The sequence below is a fragment of the Halichondria panicea genome, chromosome 16 (assembly GCF_963675165.1).
Source record: "Halichondria panicea chromosome 16, odHalPani1.1, whole genome shotgun sequence".
NCBI classification, from domain to species: domain Eukaryota; kingdom Metazoa; phylum Porifera; class Demospongiae; order Suberitida; family Halichondriidae; genus Halichondria; species Halichondria panicea.
In genome coordinates this window covers 1,307,748-1,324,764 of record NC_087392.1, presented here as the reverse complement: position 1 = coordinate 1,324,764, position 17,017 = coordinate 1,307,748, and the positions used below count along the sequence as shown (strand labels likewise).

The 17,017-nt window shown below is 42.6% G+C and overlaps 4 protein-coding genes across 5 annotated transcripts; 1 reads left to right on the top strand and 3 right to left on the bottom strand.

Moving 5' to 3' along the window:
• Positions 1 to 34: 34 nt before the first annotated feature.
• LOC135350625 (kelch-like protein 8) lies at positions 35 to 2,940 on the bottom strand. The gene is made up of 3 exons (XM_064549481.1): positions 1,575 to 2,940; positions 908 to 1,229; positions 35 to 513 (listed from the first exon to the last, which is right to left on the bottom strand). The coding sequence occupies exons 1-3, from the start codon at positions 2,812 to 2,814 to the stop codon at positions 222 to 224; spliced, it is 1,854 nt and encodes a 617-aa protein (XP_064405551.1). The 5' UTR covers positions 2,815 to 2,940; the 3' UTR covers positions 35 to 221.
• A 22-nt stretch (positions 2,941 to 2,962) lies between these two features.
• On the top strand, positions 2,963 to 4,114 carry LOC135350641 (probable bifunctional dTTP/UTP pyrophosphatase/methyltransferase protein). The gene is made up of 6 exons (XM_064549497.1): positions 2,963 to 3,124; positions 3,177 to 3,305; positions 3,407 to 3,451; positions 3,509 to 3,573; positions 3,631 to 3,798; positions 3,916 to 4,114. The coding sequence occupies exons 1-6, from the start codon at positions 3,035 to 3,037 to the stop codon at positions 4,058 to 4,060; spliced, it is 642 nt and encodes a 213-aa protein (XP_064405567.1). The 5' UTR covers positions 2,963 to 3,034; the 3' UTR covers positions 4,061 to 4,114.
• LOC135350619 (uncharacterized) lies at positions 4,041 to 15,827 on the bottom strand. Of its 2 annotated transcripts, none has more exons than XM_064549474.1 (17): positions 15,500 to 15,827; positions 14,945 to 15,369; positions 7,831 to 8,289; positions 7,528 to 7,697; positions 7,208 to 7,309; positions 7,090 to 7,163; positions 6,968 to 7,026; positions 6,776 to 6,905; positions 6,480 to 6,542; positions 6,365 to 6,431; positions 6,003 to 6,310; positions 5,109 to 5,661; positions 4,940 to 4,999; positions 4,766 to 4,883; positions 4,550 to 4,649; positions 4,423 to 4,494; positions 4,041 to 4,267 (listed from the first exon to the last, which is right to left on the bottom strand). In XM_064549474.1, exons 3-17 carry the CDS (start codon positions 8,071 to 8,073, stop codon positions 4,107 to 4,109), a joined length of 2,280 nt encoding a protein of 759 aa, XP_064405544.1. In that variant the 5' UTR covers positions 8,074 to 8,289; positions 14,945 to 15,369; positions 15,500 to 15,827; the 3' UTR covers positions 4,041 to 4,106. The 2 variants fall into 2 exon arrangements, with proteins under 2 accessions (XP_064405544.1, XP_064405545.1); XM_064549475.1 differs by having other exon boundaries at positions 14,945 to 15,298.
• LOC135350622 (uncharacterized) lies at positions 9,639 to 14,165 on the bottom strand. Its single transcript, XM_064549479.1, has one exon. It carries the CDS (start codon positions 12,246 to 12,248, stop codon positions 10,164 to 10,166), a length of 2,085 nt encoding a protein of 694 aa, XP_064405549.1. The 5' UTR covers positions 12,249 to 14,165; the 3' UTR covers positions 9,639 to 10,163.
• Positions 15,828 to 17,017: the final 1,190 nt, after the last annotated feature.

Here is a 17,017-nt window from a genome sequence, read left to right as displayed (position 1 = left end):
GTGTGATTTGCCATCACTGTTAATTTGTACATATTATAATTATACATGAAACAATGGGAATACAGTACAAAAATCAAAATGTTGAGTAAAACAATAACAGGCAAGAGTATGTGCACACTTTTTGTTATGAGATAAAAGTGATGACAGTATACATGTATACGTACGTACGTGTGTGCCATTTTATGTATTGCATACAAAATGTATTTGCACATGAAAATCAATCATAGTGAACCGAACGATTCTGGCCTAGAGGGTGCAGAGTTCATGAACTTTAACCCCAGGCTTGTCAGTGGACATGTGACCACCCCAGCACCTGCTCTGCTAGTGTTCATACTCGCCACCATCGTCCAGGTGTTGAACTTAGGGCAGTACATCTCAGCAGTGTTTAGATACGTCCTCCCGTCATGACCCCCAATAGCAAACAGGTACCCACCCAGTGAGGCCACACCCACTCCACCTCGGCAGACGTGCATGGGCTGTACAAACTCCCACTTGTTGGAGTCAGGGTCGTATCTATAGGAGAGAGAGAGAGAGAGAGAGTGTGTGTGTGTGGAGGGACCAAATTACTTGGGCTATTGGCAATATACACTATCAGGAGCACAAAGAAATGTGGTTAGACAATATTGAGTCCGCAATACTATGCGCATAGTAAGACACTCCATCTCCTCATGTGCTCCTGATATTATTAAGGGCAACTATTAAGGGTATCTAATTATAGACTAAGAATGAGCACACCGTTAAAGTACACGCATATACACAATGACTATTGCATCTGCTCTACATACCTCTACATACAATAGTTGATAATCAAGCAGGCTACATGTATAATAATAGGTCCTAAAACAACTGCATTCTTTACAAACATCCTGCTTTGGTTCCTTGCTAATATAGAGATACAATAATTCACCTCTCAACAGTGTTGAGTGGAGAAGCATCATCAAAGCCTCCCACTGCATACAGGTAGCCATTGAGGGCAGCCAGTCCCACGCCTGCCCTCCTCTTAGCCATGGGCCCCACCTCTGTCCACTTGTCAATATGAGGATGGTATCGCTCTACTGTGTCCAGTGAGGCTCCACCATCATTGCCCCCGGCAGCATATAGGTACTTGCCGAGAGTTGCCACACCTACTCCTCCCCTGGGTGTGTGTAAACTAGCCACCTCTTTCCACTCATTGGACTGTGGGTCGTAACGCTCCACAGCCTTGTAGCAGCTGAGGTCATCCAGTCCACCTGTGTGTGTGTGTGTGTGTGTGTGTGAGTGAGGAGATACTGCAGTGAACGGTACCGCCCAGGACACAGCGCATTAATAAGCTTTGCTCTTGCAAAAAGATAAACAGAGACCTTCCCTTTACTAATAGGGTTGGCATGCACTTTGCTCAGGTGTACACAAGGAGTGTATATTATTATAGTTTGTTTTATACCTATAAGGAAAACGAAAGTATACAGCAGATGCTAAACAAACTTGGCATAGTTTAGTGGATTATTAGGACACGCTTTGAGATATAAGTCTAAGCAAATAGTACAACACCCACACACACCTTTATAGGCTAACACTGGGCACACACAATCACTCACCCACGGCGTACATGGGCTCTCCGGCCACACCCACTGCAATCCCTCGTCTCAGGTTCCTCATAGACTGTACAAACTCCCAGTGTCCCAGTTTGGGGTCAAACCGCTCGACAGTGTTCAAGTGTTTGTCTCCATCGTGACCTCCGACAGCGTACAAGACACCATCCAAACAAGCCACGCCCACATGCCGACGACGAGCCTTCAGGTCAGGACCCACATGCCACGTGTTTGTACGAAAATCGTAATACTCCACGCTACAGAACGGTTCTCCCACGGACCCCCGACCACCAATGGCGAATAGCAGACCAACGGTAGACTTCCTAGGCTTATACTTCTCTTCTGTGGTGTGCCTGAACTTGTCTGGCATGAGGTGGTAGTTCTTGGCTTCATCGATTAGATCTCGGCAATCCAGACTCTTCTTGATGTACTGGTTTGCTTCAACGTTTTGAGTGAGGAAATTTGGAGAGAGGAGGGGAAGACGGACCTTACACAAAACGAGTGAGAGGGTGTATTTGCGCTCATCAGGATTGTGAGCAAGCCACAGTTGTACAGCGTGGTACACGTCCTCCTCTGAGCGGACATTCACCAGGGGACTATCCAGTAAATCAGCAAGGTCTTCAGGGGCAATGTTTACAAATTCATCGCTTGTAATGGCATCCAAAAAATTCTCTCTGAAGTAGATAGACGAAGCTTCGATGAGAGATTTGCTTCCATGAGATTTGGCAAACATACGAATACCGATACAGTTCGTCGGGTGGAGTTGTCCGGCAAGAAAGGTTGCCGAGGCATTGAACACAGCGGGGAAGTCAAATAGTGATGCGGCTGTCATGAGGGACTGGACGTTGGACGTAGTAATCTCCAGTTTTGTTGAGTACGCAAAGTCTACTAGCTTTGTCATTGCCTCGGGATCGACACCTTTCAGTTCAATTCGGTCCTGTCTGCTTTCCATCATGTCTCGCACAAACATTGAGTAGAAGTAGTTTGAGGAGGCTGCCAGTACAAGTCGGTGAGCATGGATCTCTTTGCCCCCTACATCGAGTACAACGTCACATAGTTTCTTTTCTTCCCACAATTGATGCATTCTGATAAAGCTTTGACACGGTTGGTCCTTAGCTTCGAATATCTTGGAGTCTTGTGTGTTTGCTTCGAGAGAAAGCTCTGCCATTAGAACGGGAGGGTCTAGTGGAGGAGAGGAGCCTTGTTCTTGGACATCCTCGGTACTCTGTTCTTGAGCATCGCTCATGACTCAACCCGAACTCTACTAGATACTAGGAAGCTTCTACTATCTTTTATTATGATATTTTTATCTATGATAGATACGTTTCACCACTTTCAAGATAAACAAGGTATAATTATTGTAAAAAGAGAGTCACTTTTGTTTTGCATGACCCTTTACCTGCTGTGCCACAATGTAAAGCTCTATCGACGATCTTTGCCTACATTTCAATACAATACATGGAGTCATGTTAGCCCCAATCAACAAGCTTCTGGGAGGGAGGAAGGTGATCCTTGCAAGCCAGTCACCTTGGAGGAGACAAATATTGGAGAATATAGTAAGTGGAAATTTGATAGTTAGAAAATAATGTTACCCCACCTATTTTTCAGAGCTTTCCAATGGAAGTGATTCCATCATCATTTGAGGAGAATCTGGATAAAAGTCAATTTGCTCATGCTTGGGAGTATGTTGTCAGTACCTCAGAGGGAAAGGCGATTGATGTAGCATCCAAGCAAAAAGTATGTTTAGCGAAAATGCAGTAAAATTAATGTGTTGTGCATAATTAAAATGTAAATGCAGTATAATTTATAGCTACATTTATTATGTTATGATTATGCAGGGCAGGCCTGACTGTGCAGTGACAGTCGGAGCAGACACAGTAATTGTGAGTATGCAATAAATAAGTATGATGTATAATTTTGTGCTCTTGTTTATGTACTAGGAGAAAGATGGAGAAATCCTGGAGAAGCCACACACACCAGACAATGCCAGGAAGATGCTCAACAAGTGTGTGTGTGTGTGTGTTTTGCGTTAACACTGTGTACTAGTGTCGTTTCATACTAGACTAAATGGTACCACACACAATGTGTACACTGGAGTGACTCTAGCCTGGTGGGCGGGGTCAATGGGCGGAGATATGAATACACACTCGTTCTATGAAGGGACAGAGGTCACTTTCTCTACGCACAGCGATGACATCATTGAGAGCTACATAGAGTCAGGGGAGCCATTGTGAGTCGAGTCTTGTATAACAGACTGAGTATTTGTTACACCAATGATTGTACATTAATGACCCTAGCTGATAATCATATTATTATTATTATGTACCCCTCACACCCACATACACAGGGAAAAGGCTGGAGGCTATGGGATACAAGGCCTGGGGGGTACACTAGTACAGGGGGTTCGTGGTGACTATCTCAACGTGGTTGGGCTCCCTCTACACAGACTATGTGTTGAACTGCTGACTGTACTCAGATCAATGAACAGATGATTTGTTTTAATTTCAGTTTTTATAGGATTAATGATGTAAAAATTGGTCAGTTTCGTTGGCTGCAAAGTTTTCCTGTATGTTCACTGTCACAATGGCACGTATAGATGCCTGTCTCCATGGTGATGCATTGACCGTGCCCACCGCACGACGGAGGATTATGTGCATGCCACAAATCTTTGTATAGTCCATCGGGTAACCATGGTTTTCCTGCATGCATGGACAAAAATACCATTATTTATTTACAACATGAGTTAGAATTAGCCACTATCTAAGCTGATATATAGCTAGCTAGTAGCTCACAGGCTGCCAATATATAATTTTCCTGCAAGAGAAATGAATTCATGCACAAATAGACTACAAACTTTTCCCACTCCAATGAAGTAGTTTTGCCTCGTCCAGATCGCGTCTGCTCATCTCTGTGTTCCAGCCCAGTCCTGGAGAGATCATGCGAGTAACTCACTGATAATGATACTATGGCAATAGAGTCACCATTAACATTCCAGTGTGGGTCCAAGTGTCCCCATTGTTCATAAGCCGCTAGCAACATGATTGGCTGTGTTCCAAAATCCCACAGTCGAGCTTTAGCTTGCTGTGTGTGTGAGTGGGGGGGAGGGGGTTGTTAGACAATGTGTGTGGATGGTGTACGTACGTGGCATTAAATGTTATTGTGGTAAAAATAATTTTGGAGCATTATTATTGTTATACCTGGTTCATCCAATACGCTACTTCGTCATGGATACGATTCTCTCGCCAAAGGTCAAGATTAACTCCGTATACGCCAGCATTGAAAGTAACATCATCAGATCTGAATTCCCTCTGGTATCTGTGAAACAATAATAATTTGATTGTAGCTTTCAAAATAGACCATAAATAACCAACCGTTCCCTAAACAATGTCTTGACATGTACAGACAACATATCTCCATATGTCGGTGAGATTCTACAGAACAATTTTAGAGTTTTAAAAACATAATACAATAAAGGAACAATTTCACTGTTTAGAGATACAGTTTAAGAAGTCTACTGACACAACTCAACATCATGCTAACCTTGGAGCAGCCACCAAGAGTGTGTTTGTTGTCTGTAGCGTGCTCCAAACCTCCGCCACGTCCCCTAACACAACCGTGTCCACATCCAGGTACACTGCACGACTCAGCTCCGGAAAAAGGAGATGAAAGTAGAACCTTGCAAAATTTCCGGTACTGGCTAGGTGTCCAACGTGGCTGATTTTTGAGTACACCTTAATAGGCTCTGTTATCAGGCTAGCATTGAATATGGTGATGTCAATCTGTGGGTGGTCGCTGTAGCCATAGCAACTCAGATAGGATTCAATCACGAATCGCTCTCCAATGAATACGATATGAAATACAATTTGCTCCGAGTGTTGGGTATGGTTTAAGGTGGAGTTGATGACACTGATCAGTCCGGGGAGTTGTTCCGAATCAGTTGACAGTATAATGTGTACGAGGTCAAGGGTACAGCTGTGGTCATGGGTGGGGATCCAGGGAGGTGTGCAGGTACAGCTGTAGTTACCAGGAGAGTTCTTCAGACAGAGCGAGTGAGGGGGACATTGCTCCAAATTCAAGCTACAATAGTCGATATCTGTGTAGAGGGAGAGAGTGAATGGTGTGTGAGCAATCTCTCACAATGTCTCAGAACAATGTACGTTTGTGTAGGAATATGAGAATGTATGTGAGAGAGTGTAGTAGATAGCAACAGTAGCTATGTGCACAGCAGTGAGTACTATCTTGCAAGTTCCATACACTCACTAATGAATGACCAACACACACTTATTACCATAAGTGTTCTAATTATAGAACCAGCCTCGGTTAGGACGCCCTCTTTTATAACTCCCATATACTACCATATAAAATCGTATAGTTTCAATTATTTTTTACTGGTTCTATAATTAGAACGATTACGGTATGTGTATATAGTCTCACCTAAGACATAGAGTCCGTGTTGGGGGTATTGAGGCCCTGCCCACCTGCCCCACACACTAGGTGGCCGCAGAGAGTCCTTGAGAATGCCGTTAGTGTTGAAGGCCAGACAGTGTCGAGTGGAGAGACACACATCCCTCAATTCCTCCAGACTTCGCCCCTCTACAACCAGGTAGTCACCTCCGGGGGAGTCCAGGCCTTGGAAGAACACAAATGGTCTCCCTCGAACCACCTCCTCCCAGTTAAACCCGTCAAACTGGTCTGACAAGATCCACTCCTCCTCTGTGGCTCCAACATCACCTTGCACATACCTGCAATCGAAGACACAGCTAATTGAGTTAATAAATTCACAGAAATGTTTATACCTTTCCACACAGTTTTGCCCCAGCTTCAGGTAGCCATGGTGACACGCACAAGTGTAGTTGGCAGGTCCTATACAAAGTGTTTAATGAGCACCCCAGTAGCTACAATCACACTCACCTGTGTAAACACAATCCGAGTGCTTTCCACAGAAGTGTAGGTCGGATGCACACAAGTCTATGTCTGCAACACAATAATTGACGTAAAAAGCATCAACAATGTACAGTCTACAGCTGTCCCATAATTATGTGCACATACGTAGTTGCAAGAATTCCCCTTATGCTTCACCCACCTATAAACACCCTTTCCACCCCCACCCCACATAGCCTCGAGACCAGGCCGTTCTTTCAGACAACGAACGGCCTGGTCTCGAGGCTACACACCCACACAATGCGTGCAAACACCTATTCACTCACCTGCCACATACATCCCATCCTCTTGTGGTGTAGCCACCCACTTATTCATGGGAGTCAGTCGGTTCTTAAACTCCCCAGAACTAGTGAATGCTATACACTGCTCTGTAGCCAGGCAACGCTCCTCCAAAAGCTGCAACCATTTGATTGTTCTCAAATGCCATTGCCAAGTGGATAATTACACTGAGTGAATACCTTCAGGTTGCCTCTGTAACTAGGGGCCTTGATCACAGTGTGTCCAGGTGACTCCTTACCTACACAAGCATGATAGCACATTGCATGATGTGATAATAGAGCACTGGGTGAAAATACTTTACCTGGGTAGAAGATGAATCTCTTCTTTGTAAGGACAGGTAATGGAATGTCACGATCTTTCGCATACTGATAATACCTGAACATTGGAGGAATATCTATAGGCACTGTCAGCTCTCTAACCTTTGTTTAAGACCATTGATTCTGTCATTGTACTCTCTGATTCTTTGCTCCAGCCTTCCCTTTGCCATCGTAGCAATAACTTCCCCTTCCCCATACAACTCCCTGCAAACACAACCCCACACATTAAAGAGTTGAAGTGGTAATAGCGCTAATTGTCACGTAATCTGTACACCTACAAGTTAGTATCAACAATCAACATTAACAATTACATAACTATTACGTACAAGTAAATGCACACACACGATAATTTCAACCAGAATCTACTCCTGTTTCTATACAAATCAATCTACAGAGATTGTCACTGCAAAAACAACACTCACTTCAATCTTTCACTGGTTTTATTCTGAGAGTGATAGTGCTTGTACCACGCTATGAATTCTCGAAGACCGTCCCTCAATTTGACACGAGGTGTGTACCCCAAGACTCTCTTTGTTTCCTCCATGTCCGCCCAGGTCATATGCATGTCACATGATAACAAAGGAGACGGATCCTGCAATACAGTGTAGCCACAAAGTGAACACTGATACAGAATCTGAGACAACATTTGCGAGATTGTGATTAGCCATGCAGGCATGAAAAGCTTGTGCAATGAATTAAGCAATGAATTGATCAGTTTCACTCACTGTGTCTGCTGTTGAATTGAGCTCCTCCTCCAGCAGCCTCACTAGTGTGGACAGACTCTCTGGCTCTCCGAGACCAGCATTGTACACCTCCCCACAACACTGGGGGGCGTGGTCTAGGGCTGCCAGAATCACACCCACTATGTCGTCAACAAATGTGAAATCTCTCTCTAGTGCTTGCGATGCTGTAAACATTGGTATAGGTCTTTTGTTGATAATGCTGTCAGTAAACTTGTACACAGCCATGTCTGGTCTTCCCCAGGGTCCGTACACAGTGAAAAATCGTAGCCCAATTGATTGGATGCCGTATTGAGAGCAGTAGGTTTTGGAAAACAGTTCGTTTGTCTGCTTTGAGGCAGCATAGATATTTGATGGAGGATTAGGAGGTGTGAGAGTGCTGAAGGGGAGGGGGGCTGATCGACCATAGACACTAGAGGAGGATGCATACACAAGAGACGTTTCCTGTGTGTGTGTGTGTGTGTGTGTGTGTGTGTGTGTGTGTGTGTGTGTGTGTGTGTGTGTGTGTGTGTGTGTGTGTGTGTGTGTGTGTGTGTGTGTGTGTGTGTGTGTGTGTGTGTGTGTGTGTGTGTGTGTGTGTGTGTGTGTGTGTGTGTGTGTGTGTGTGTGTGTGTGTGTGTGTGTGTGTGTGTGTGTGTGTGTGTGTTGGAGGGGTTGAAACGAAAAAATAAATTGCGAGGAACTGCCTTATCTGACCGTAGAATTGGGTAACCACCTCTCCTATTTCCTTATAATGCATTTACAAATTAAACTTATGAGACATGAATGGTTGCAGGAATAACTAATTTCAAGCTGGTAAGCTAGCTAGCTATTATTTATATTCATGCTTCTAACTATTATTATACTAATATGTAGTTTTATTTATTTGTACTTTATTACCTTCAACTCTTGTGATCTAGTCTTTACTTGCATGAATTGTGTTTTTTGGGTCTAATCTGCTGGTTTTAACTACTCTCAAGGGAGGCCAGGGGGGGGGGGTTTGGGTAATTATATGTACATGTAGATGTAGTAATTGATAGAATTTGACCTGTTACATGTATGTGTCTTTCTGTGCTTTTTTAAGAAAAATGCTGTCAGCGCTGTGCCTTTTCTTTATCCTTAGTATTACTTTACATTATTACACATTCTACTATATTTATAGATTACAGTACTGTACTCATAATTAGTTATCTATGTACACATGTATGTTACTGGGGGGTGGTCATGCTGATCTGATTTCTTTAATTGACTAAAGGTACACACAACACAGAAACAGACAGAAACAGAAAAGCACACAGATGCTCGGCCTGGAGAGCCGAGAATGATGGGTTAAAGAGTCTTTAATGGTGCACCAACTCTCCCCATTCATCTGTTGCATTCAGTCACATACACATGCAACTACAGTGCTATATAACACCCAATAGTTATTGTACATCTATTCACATTGGGGCCATGCTGAATAATTATTGTAAAGCTGTAAAATGTTGAGGTCCCATGCTGAATAATTATTGTAAAGCTGTAAAATGTTGAGGTCAAGCTGACATAAATTATAAGACTTATCTTCTAACTTGGACTTGATATTGGTTGCTGTGATACTTCAAGTTGGCTTTTAAAAGAAAACTTCTGAGGGGGGCTTAGGTATAAAGTACAACCCTGTATTGTCTGGGTCAGGTTTTGTGGTACATGTAGTTGATAGTGGGATTGGGGAATGTGGGTTCTTCTATGTGGTTAAACTGAAGCAAGCATACAACAAACATTAACCTCAAATTTTGGTTCTTAGAATTAGCAACAGGCATCAAATAGATAGTAGTGTGTGTGTGTGTGTGTGTGTGTGTGTGTGTGTGTGTGTGTGTGTGTGTGTGTGTGTGTGTGTGTGTGTGTGTGACTTTACCCACAAGGGTGGGGGATTGGGACCCCACCCTTGTGGGTAAAGGTCCCAATCCCCTACATGGGGAACGGTACGCGCATGCGCAATCTCAGTATCTGTTTTAGATTTTGCACAGCTATCTTTTTAAATGGATCGAGGTGTATTTACTGCAAGTCATGTGACTTAATTAAAAACACGTGGATACATTATGATAATACATTTAGTCCATGTGGAATAATTGTTCTAAGTGTAGCTATCCAGTAGTGTTCTAAAGCTTGGAGTTCTGTGAAGGACGTTGTTGCGTCAATACACTGTACTTTCAGGTTTCTGACAGAGTGATCGGTAAAGTTGAAGTGGTTGCTTATATACGTTCTTACTTTGTTGAAAATATTGCTACGATGATGATTGATTCTAGTTCGAAGCGTTTGAGTGGTGTAACCCACATACTGTTTCTTGCAATGTGAGCATGTAATTAGATATATGAGATATCTTGAATTGCAGGAAAATTGGTGTCTGATTGGATACGTTTTTTCTGATTCGATGATCTGAAAAATCTATTACATACTAGGTGTTGACATGTTGCACAGCTCGGTTTCATACACTTACTTATTCGAGTGTGTTGTGTGAGAGTGGGAACGCTTCTTGTAATTGTGTGTTGGTGGACTTGATCAAAGGTTATTTCAGTTCTGAACGTTTGTTCTTCGTTTAAACTGATTTTGGCCCTAACGAGTTCTTTACCGAGATTTTGGTGTTTCAGATTGATTATTCTGGGACTGGGTAATAGTAAGCCTTTGTAGTGCTGTAGTGTGACACTTTTTAGTAATTGGAAATTTGGAGGCGAGAGGCACTTGAAAATGGGTGGTCTTACTCTGGCAGGAGGTTTTTTCATTTTCCGAAGTAACTGAGGTCTTCTCTCATATGACACGGAATTGATGGTTTTGTCAATGAGGGTTTGGGGATAGTCTCGTTTTTTAAGGCGTATGCTAAGGAGCTGAGTCATGGTTTGAAACTCCTGGATGGTGGTGTTTGTGCGCACAAGTCTGGTACATTCTCCGGTAATGATGGATTTGAAGATGTGTTTCGGATGGTTTGATGTATAATGTAGGTACTGGTAGAGATTTTGTTGTTTTTGGAAGGTTTTTGTGTCTAGTTTTCGAGATTTGTGGAAGTGGGGACCTTTGTAAATTGTCATATCTAGAAACGAGACTTGTTGAGATGAGTAGGAGTATTTGTAACTTAATTTTTGGTGGGATATATTGAGTTCGGATAGGAAGCTGATTAGTGAGTTTTCATCATGCTGCCACACTATAAAAATGTCATCTATGTATCTTTTAATCAGGAGAGGTTTAGCTGGTTGTTTTTCTAAAAATCTTCTGATGATTACCGACATGAATATGTTAGCGATGGTGGGTGAGAACGGGGCTCCCATTGCTGTACCTTGTATTTGTTGGAATGTAACTGGTCCAAACTCGAAATAATTGTGATTAACGCATATTTGTAGAAGTTGGATGATTAGATTTGGGTCTAGCAGCAACGTGTACCTATGACTTAACATTTCGGTGTATATTATCTGCAGACATTCCTCTTGAGGAATGGAGGGATACAATGAGTCGACGTCAATTGCTACTAATAGCGCATTGTCGGGAATTTGTAAGTCTTCTAGAATTAGTGACAAACAAGCGGAATTTTGTAGGTAATCTTCGTACGTTTGAGCTAGGGGTTGAAGCACATGATCTAAGAGCTTACTAGCTGGCGTTAGTGGAGAATTACAGTTTGCAACTATGGGTCTGACTGGTGGCAGTTTTTTGAATTGTTTATGAATTTTCGGAATGCCGTAAAATTGTGGAATTTGGAAAATGTCTTTATTGGGGAGAACGAATCGTTTTAGCCGCTTATCGGTACTAGTGAGTGTGGTATGGTATTTTGACAGAACTTCTTGGAGTTGGTTGGTGATTTTGGTGGTGGGATACTCGGCGGTTCTTTTATATACCTTATCGTCTAGTAAGATTAGGAGGCATTGTTGGACGTAGTCTGTGGTGTCCATTATAACTACGCCTAAGTTCTTATCTGCTGGCTTAATGGTGACTCGATTTTTTTGTTTTTTGAATTTTTGTAGTGCTAAAGATTCTGCGAGTGTGACATTTGTTTTGGGCTTGAAGATTTCGTGTAACTGGTCATTGATATTATCTTTTGTGACGGAAATGTATTGTTCGACATTTCTGTATCCACTATTGTATGTATCATTAAAAGAAGAGTATGTGGTTGTTGGTAGGAATCGCATTGGTCTATGTACTTTTTCTGTCGTTGTGGGTATACCACTTTTTACTGGTTTCGGCGTGCGATAATATATAGAGTTAGTGTATATTCTTCTAAGTGACTTTGAGTATTCGTTAAACTCTCGTAACAGTTGTAATTTGGGTTCCGTACTACATAAGTTTTTGGTGAGTGCGAAGCTTAGGCCTTTATTTAGTAATTGTGATTCGGCAGTGGTGAGGGTGAGTGAGCTCAGATTGTGGACGCACCTGGTGGGTTGTGTTTCGGTTGGGGGCCTTCCCATAAAAAAGGAGTTTGTGATGTTTTGGGAATTTTTTGGGCTATTGGGTGTTGAGACATTTCTCTACACCGTTTTCTGCGAGTATTGCGTTTCGCACCGAGAGAAAGCCTTGGCGGCCGATGTTTTTTATTTAGTCTGATTTGCAACTCAGGTGTGGGGACGTGTCCGTGGATCTTGTTTTCTTTTAGGAATTTTCTGTATTGTATTTGGATATCTGTGTCACGTATTTCAAATTTAAGTAAATCTCGTTCTGTGTCATTCACAAGAGATTCTAGTGCCGTCTTTGTTTGGGCCAAACTCTGGTTGTTGCTGGTTATTACTGCTTCTAGATATTTTGTGAAGATGTGGGAGTATTCTGATAGAAATTGTTGATGGAAAGTGTCGTTTTCGCAGGTTAAGTTAGGTTTCGGTATGAATTCTTCCGGGATCGCTCCTAATTTCAGTTGGTTTTGCCTTTGAATGTTTTCCTCTAGGATAGAGACAGCTGAGCGAAGTTTCTGATACTGAGCCGATTTGGCTTTTAGGAATTCTTTAGCTTGTTTATTCATGGCTGTGAAAACATTTAAGTGTTGAAATTCAGTATGTATATAGCCGATATTCAAGTAGCCATTCAGTCTCTTCAAATTAATTGGTTTTCAGTTAAATAAATTTCAGTTAAATAACCTAGGGTTGTGAGAAGTGGACCACATAAACTAAGGGCAGTGACTTCATATCGAAACCAGATTCCTCGACTGAGCCCGAAACGAGAGGCCCAGCCACATAAGGCGCAATGCCAGAGGGCATAGACCCAACGCCACAGACTCAGCCCCGTACTCGAGGAGCACGTGTGTGTTGGAGGGGTTGAAACGAAAAAATAAATTGCGAGGAACTGCCTTATCTGACCGTAGAATTGGGTAACCACCTCTCCTATTTCCTTATAATGCATTTACAAATTAAACTTATGAGACATGAATGGTTGCAGGAATAACTAATTTCAAGCTGGTAAGCTAGCTAGCTATTATTTATATTCATGCTTCTAACTATTATTATACTAATATGTAGTTTTATTTATTTGTACTTTATTACCTTCAACTCTTGTGATCTAGTCTTTACTTGCATGAATTGTGTTTTTTGGGTCTAATCTGCTGGTTTTAACTACTCTCAAGGGAGGCCAGGGGGGGGGGGTTTGGGTAATTATATGTACATGTAGATGTAGTAATTGATAGAATTTGACCTGTTACATGTATGTGTCTTTCTGTGCTTTTTTAAGAAAAATGCTGTCAGCGCTGTGCCTTTTCTTTATCCTTAGTATTACTTTACATTATTACACATTCTACTATATTTATAGATTACAGTACTGTACTCATAATTAGTTATCTATGTACACATGTATGTTACTGGGGGGTGGTCATGCTGATCTGATTTCTTTAATTGACTAAAGGTACACACAACACAGAAACAGACAGAAACAGAAAAGCACACAGATGCTCGGCCTGGAGAGCCGAGAATGATGGGTTAAAGAGTCTTTAATGGTGCACCAACTCTCCCCATTCATCTGTTGCATTCAGTCACATACACATGCAACTACAGTGCTATATAACACCCAATAGTTATTGTACATCTATTCACATTGGGGCCATGCTGAATAATTATTGTAAAGCTGTAAAATGTTGAGGTCAAGCTGACATAAATTATAAGACTTATCTTCTAACTTGGACTTGATATTGGTTGCTGTGATACTTCAAGTTGGCTTTTAAAAGAAAACTTCTGAGGGGGGCTTAGGTATAAAGTACAACCCTGTATTGTCTGGGTCAGGTTTTGTGGTACATGTAGTTGATAGTGGGATTGGGGAATGTGGGTTCTTCTATGTGGTTAAACTGAAGCAAGCATACAACAAACATTAACCTCAAATTTTGGTTCTTAGAATTAGCAACAGGCATCAAATAGTGTGTGTGTGTGTGTGTGTGTGTGTGTGTGTGTGTGTGTGTGTGTGTGTGTGTGTGTGTGTGTGTGTGTGTGTGTGTGTGTGTGTGTGTGTGTGTGTGTGTGTGTGTGTGTGTGTGTGTGTGTGTGTGTGTGTGTGTGTGTGTGTGTGTGTGTGTGTGTGTGTGTGTGTGTGTGTGTGTGTGTGTGTGTGTGTGTGTGTGTGTGTGTGTGTGTGTGTGTGTGTGTGTGTGTGTGTGTGTGTGTGTGTGTGTGTGTGTGTGTGTGTGTGTGTGTGTGTGTGTGTGTGTGTGTGTGTGTGTGTGTGTGTGTGTGTGTGTGTGTGTGTGTGTGTGTGTGTGTGTGTGTGTGTGTGTGTGTGTGTGTGTGTGTGTGTGTGTGTGTGTGTGTGTGTGTGTGTGTGTGTGTGTGTGTGTGTGTGTGTGTGTGTGTGTGTGTGTGTGTGTGTGTGTGTGTGTGTGTGTGTGTGTGTGTGTGTGTGTGTGTGTGTGTGTGTGTGTGTGTGTGTGTGTGTGTGTGTGTGTGTGTGTGTGTGTGTGTGTGTGTGTGTGTGTGTGTGTGTGTGTGTGTGTGTGTGTGTGTGTGTGTGTGTGTGTGTGTGTGTGTGTGTGTGTGATTAGTGTACAGTCATGCAGTTATCAGTATAGAATTACTGCATGTTTATGCCAACTATAATTATTATTGCTTCATTCCAGGGAATCTCAGTTTGTACTAATTCAGTTTGTACCAATAAGACTGTTGGTATATCAAAATACACACACTCACTAGTGACTTACATTGAATTGCTTCAGGGTGTCCAGTTAAACTTGAAAGCACTGGATATTGTTGCGCACGTAACTGACCGGGTCCTTGAGTGAGTGTCTGACCCCTGCTTGAGCTGCAAGGTGGATGACGTCTGTGAACTGGTATCTCTCAAACAGATGCAGTAAAAGTTGAGTATCGCAGACATCGCCCCGGTGAATAGTGACCCCTATCTTGATTAGCTCGTTTGCACGGTCATGCTTGAGTTGAGGGTCGTAATAGTCTGTGAATAGGTCTAGACCGACTACAGTGGCCTTCCAGTTGTCAACCAGGGCTCGGCTGACGTGGTAGCCAATAAATCCGGCAGCGCCCGTTACAAGGACAACCCGCTGAGAGTGGGGGTGTGTGATGAGTGTGTGCGTGGGGATAGGGGTGCAGTAAACCTTGGGACGAATGAAATCTGCAGTGGATATTCTTGTTACGTATGCATGTGTATGGGAGAAGCTCAGTGGCAAATTATAACAATAACCAACACTGCATTGCAATGTGTGTGCATGCAGGCACACTTGTGGTTTCCCAGTCAAACTTACCAGTCTGTGTAGAATGCAAGCCCAGGAGAGTGCACACTAGGACACAGGAAGGCACACATAGCAGGATAAGCAGCTTGGAGGTCGGGAGAGGCCAGTCAGCAGGAGCGCAGCCAGGGGGGCTCATGGTACTCAAGCACCCTTTCTATCTCAGACTCAGATAGGCTGAGATTGTATATATATACCTACTGAGCACCAGATCTTGCTGCAGTTAGCAGTAGGCAAGCAAAACGATTTAGTCTTTAAACTGTGAGCTATTCTGCATACCTACCGGTGACAGGTAGATTTGTTTGTGTTTTCAATTCCTGTGAAATTAATCATGCACTCGTCCATTCTTTTCTATGTATTCGCAAGTGTTTTAATGAGCATTTTCTGCGAGTGGGGACTCGCGCAAATAATTATGTCACTCTTCGTTTAATCATAGATTGAAAAGGAAGGGGATTGGAAACGAAAATGTTTGCGTGAAACACTCCGCGTTATAGGGCGTGGCTAAAACTACAAAGGGATTATTTTATAGTCAGCATGCTCATTACCTGTCTTGGCTGCCATACAATGTGCTGTACATAAAGAAATAGAAATGGTGAAATTGATCACTTTTAATGTTGAATATTCTAAAAAGTAAAGAGAATATAGCTCTAAAAGGTCGACTAAGCAACGCAACCACTAAATACATGCTATAAAAGAAGGAATAGCCCTTACTATGAAGTCGTGAGAGGTCAAGGCCCGTGGTGTGTCTAAAAGTATACTAAAGCAGTTTGAAGGACTATACTGCAAACGTTTATGAACAGTAAAGCTTATCCATGGCATGAAACCATTCTATATAGCACTTAGATACATAATAACCAAGTCAAGCAATGTATTTTGCTGTTTAGGCTTCGCAGCAGGGAAAGAGAAAAGTTGACATGGAGTAATTCAAGCTATACTCAACAAAAACTAAAAACAGAGTAAAGACAGCGGACTTAGACAAGTTAGAGCTTGTCAGTGGTGTAAACTTACTTCTCTAGAGTAACCTCCCAGCCTTTGAGTGATCGCTAGTGGATAGGAGAGCTAGAAACAGTTGAAATACAACCAGAGTACGGTCAAAACAAAAATAATCGCGATCGCGAAATCATAACGCGGAGTGTTTCAACCATTTACACAGGGAGGCCTGGTCGTTTCCAATCCCCTTCCTTTTCAATCTATGGTTTAATAACCACCCTACCATAGTCTAGTCTGTACGCTGGTGTTTTATGTGGGTACCGTACCGACCGGCTATGGCAAGTCCCAGAGCAAGTCCATCTGCTTTCCAGACACTCCCTTTCTTGATTGATGTGAAGCTTGACAGGACCATGTACCAGTGCACCTCTCTCTGAAAGAAGTGTTGTGATGGTGATTTCTCCTCTTGTTTCTCTGAGTGAAGCCATCTTCAAAGTGTTGGTGTGTCTGTTCGACGTTCAGTGCCATTCTCTCTGGAAGGAAGTATTGTTGTGACATTTGCCAAAAATTGGTCACAGAGTAAGTACGTGGTATCTGATCCGAGAA